Genomic DNA, 3,534 nt, shown 5'->3' on the forward strand with positions numbered 1-3,534 from the left:
TATTGTTATACCGTATTACATTTATCATTTTATTTGTCAACAACATATTGTTGTAATGATGAATTTTGTGGAATAAAAAAAGGTGAATCTTAATTCTTTCAATTGGTCAATTGGTGATTGCTCTTTGTCAATTTTTTCTCTGCCATTAAATGTTAGGTTGTTTTGAGGTTAGAAACATTTTTTTTAATCAAAAGGCATTATGTTCTAGAGAATATGTTATGCTACTTCAAAATTAGAGAAGATAATTCTAAAAAATTTAATAGTAAAACTTGGCATCTTATTAGATAAGTAGAATAAAAAATTATAAACAAAGACTAATATTTTATTTTTTATTTTTTATTTTTATTTTACAGTGACATCTATATAAATTTTATGTCATGACAATCTCAAAAAATCTTACCATACTTTTATATTTGTTCTCAATTTTTTAGATTTGTTGGTGTTAGAATGGAGAATGATGGACATGAGGGTTGTAGCAAAGATATGGGGGAGTTGACCAAAGATAAAACACCATGTCTTGGCATGGAATTTCATTCAGAGGAAGTCGCATATCAATTCTATAATGAATATGGAAGGATTATGGGGTTTGGCATTAGAAGAGATTACCATAGCAAAAGTAGAAAAGATGGTGCTATGATTAACAGGAAGTTTGTTTGTTGTAAGGAGGGAGAAAAAGAAAAAGATAAACGGTACATGATTGTAAATCATCTTAAACATGAGACAAGAACAAAGTGCAATGCATTTATGTATGTATCTTTGGATCGAGAGTTGTCAAAGTGGATAGTGAAAAAGTTTGATAACAACCACAACCATCCTTTGCATCTTCCTCAGTGCACACATTTGATACCATCTCAAAGAAAGTTATGTTAGGCTCAGGCTTTGAATGTTGATATAGCTGATGACACTGGTATCTCTCTTAAAGCATCACACGATCTCATTAGTGCCTTAGCAAGGGGAAAAAGAAAATTTGGGATTTACGAGAGAAGACCAAAAAAGCTACTTGCATGGAAAAAGACAACGAAATTTGCAATACGGAGAAGCTGGGAGTTTATTAAGATATTTTCAGCAACAAGCAGCTGAAAATCCATATTTTTACTATGCAATTCAATTGGATGTGGATGAGATGATTACTAATATTTTTTGGGCTGACCATGAGATGATTACAGATTATGAACTTTTTGGTAATGCCGTATCATTCGACACAACATTTCGCACAAATAAGGAGTATCAGCCACTAGCTTTATTTACTGGTTTTAACTACTTTAGAAAGACAGTGATTTTTGATGCCTCATTATTATATGATGAAACTACAGCTTCATTTGAGTGGTTATTTGAAACCTTCTTGCATGTAATGTCAGGGAAAGAGCCTACCAGTTTTTTCACAGACCAAGATCAGGCAATTACTAAGGCAATATCTGAAGTCATGCCTAAGGTTTTCCATGGATTATGCACTTTTCACCTAATGCAAAATGCTTTGAAGCATTTAGGGTACTTGTATAAGAGTGGTTCAAAATTTGGTAGTGATTTCAAAGCTTGTATTTTTGGATGCGAGGATGAACACGAGTTAATTAAAGCTTGGGATTCTTTGATTGATAAATACAACTTGTATGAGAATGTGTGGATGGAGAAGACTTGGGAAAAAAGAGAGTAATGGGTGCACGTTTACATGAAATACTTGTTCACTGCAGGAATGCGAAGCACCCAACTTAGTGAAAGCCTGAATGCAACATTAAAGAGGTATTTGCAAGCTGATCATAATATTGTTCAATTTTTTACCCACTTCAATCGAATTGTTGTAGATAAGCGGTACGAAGAAGTAAAAGCTATATATAATTCTAGACAACAATTGCCGAGAATGAAATTGAAAAGGTCTCCAATTTTGAACCAAGTTGAGAATTTGTACACCCCTCCTATCTTTGACTTATTTCATAATGAGTTGGATATGTCTCTTTCTTGTCAAGTGAAGCAATGCCATGAGTTAGAAGGAGAAGTTCGGTACATGATTAGCTTGTATGGTGATGATAGAGAGTATATTGTGGAGGGTAATATGGAAGTCAATGAGTTAGGAGGAGAAAAAATTTGTCAAAAAATTCGTTGCACTTGTCAAAAGGTTGAAAACATTGGAATTTTATGTGGTCATGCAATTAAAGCATTTGATAGAATGAATGTTATGGAAATTCTTGAGAGGTACATATTAGGTCGATGGAGATTAGATGCCAAGAGTGGTGAAATTAAAGGAGGAAAAGTTAAAGTGGATGAGAATGATCCCAAGTTAGAGATATCAGCACGTTACAGGGATCTTTGTCCTAGGATGGTAAAGCTAGCACCTCAAGCATCTGTTTATAAGCCTGCTTATCAATTGGTTGATGAAGGGATTAAGGAACTGTGTACAAAAGTGAATAAAATGATGGTATCATTTGATGATTTGGGTGATTGTGGTAGTGGAAGCAACATTGATATGACTTCTAATCCTAACTTTGCACGAGTTAAAGGCTTTAAAAAAAAAGGTGGACAGAAGTGTGGGGGTAGATTAAAACCTTGGCATGAGAAGACTAATAAGAGGAAAAAAATTATTTCACAACCTACCGACCTTAGTAAGGTATTGTTCACCTAATTTGATTCTAATTTTTGCTTTCTTTTAAACTCATGCAATGTATTGATAAATGTTATAATTTGTTTAGAAAATTGGCCAATCAAGCAACACGTTAATTGTTCAAAGTTCCTCTTTATGCCGCTCACAGGTTAGATTTTTTTTTTATATTTAATTTTTCTTATAATAGTATATTTACTTCTAACAGTATTTTATGAATTAGGATGTTGGGATACCCTATTGGCCACAATTGATGAATTATGGTCACAATCTTTTCAAGCTTGACGATACTAGCATTGCGTGCTCATCAAGCTACCCACAGTCTACCCCTTTATCTTCACAACTATTAGTTAATCCACAAACTTCTCAGGTATGCAATTTAAGTTTGTAATGTAGTTTGTTTTTAATAAAATAAATAAATTGATTCCAATATATTCTCTCACACTTATTCATTTTTATTTTTTTAGGGGATGTCATTTGATGAAGGAGAGGTCAATCCCATGGGGGACGAGTCATTCTTAGATAATGAAACTTTTTTAAAATTTTGTAGTCGTTCACAACCTCCCCCACAAAATTGAAATGTAGTATTTTTATTTTATTTTTTATCGTAATTCTTAGATAATGGTTTTTTTTTTTTTAGACATATTTTGAATATTTCAAATGGCCTTTATAGAATTTTGTTTGAGCCTTGGAATTTTTTTTAGTGTTGTTTTGGATGGACATATTGTAGTTTTTGGCACAACTTGATAATTATTATTTTTTAATTATTGATTTGATGAATTATATTGTTTATTCTTGAAGTAGTCCTTTTGCTTCTTGTTTAGATGAATAAGTGCAAATATATATCGAATTGAGTGGCGTCATCAATTCATAAAAAATATAAATTAAATGTACATTATTTATTCTCTCACTATGAAAGTAAGAACCACAAAATAAAGTGAGAT

At 32.2% G+C, this 3,534-nt stretch overlaps 1 protein-coding gene across 1 annotated transcript; it reads left to right on the plus strand.

Annotated features, from left to right (window-relative positions):
- The first annotated feature begins 447 nt into the window (after window positions 1-447).
- Window positions 448-1,651, plus strand: LOC145800803 (protein FAR1-RELATED SEQUENCE 5-like). Its single transcript, XM_082890544.1, has 2 exons — window positions 448-699; window positions 1,067-1,651. Exons 1-2 carry the CDS (start codon window positions 448-450, stop codon window positions 1,649-1,651), a joined length of 837 nt encoding a protein of 278 aa, XP_082746670.1.
- The last annotated feature ends 1,883 nt before the right edge of the window (window positions 1,652-3,534 follow it).

The sequence above is a fragment of the Camellia sinensis genome, chromosome 10 (genome assembly GCF_055761805.1).
Source record: "Camellia sinensis isolate YWXY chromosome 10, ASM5576180v1, whole genome shotgun sequence".
Classification (NCBI taxonomy): Eukaryota; Viridiplantae; Streptophyta; class Magnoliopsida; order Ericales; family Theaceae; genus Camellia; species Camellia sinensis.

What these genes read in the sequence shown, in the direction of transcription:
- LOC145800803 (XM_082890544.1), top strand. Translation starts at nt 448, where the DNA reads ATGGAGAATGATGGACATGAGGGTTGTAGCAAAGATATGGGGGAGTTG. An exon ending in AAGATAAACGGTACATGATT is followed by an intron (nt 700 to 1,066) that starts GTAAATCATCTT and finishes AGATATTTTCAG; the next exon opens with CAACAAGCAGCTGAAAATCC.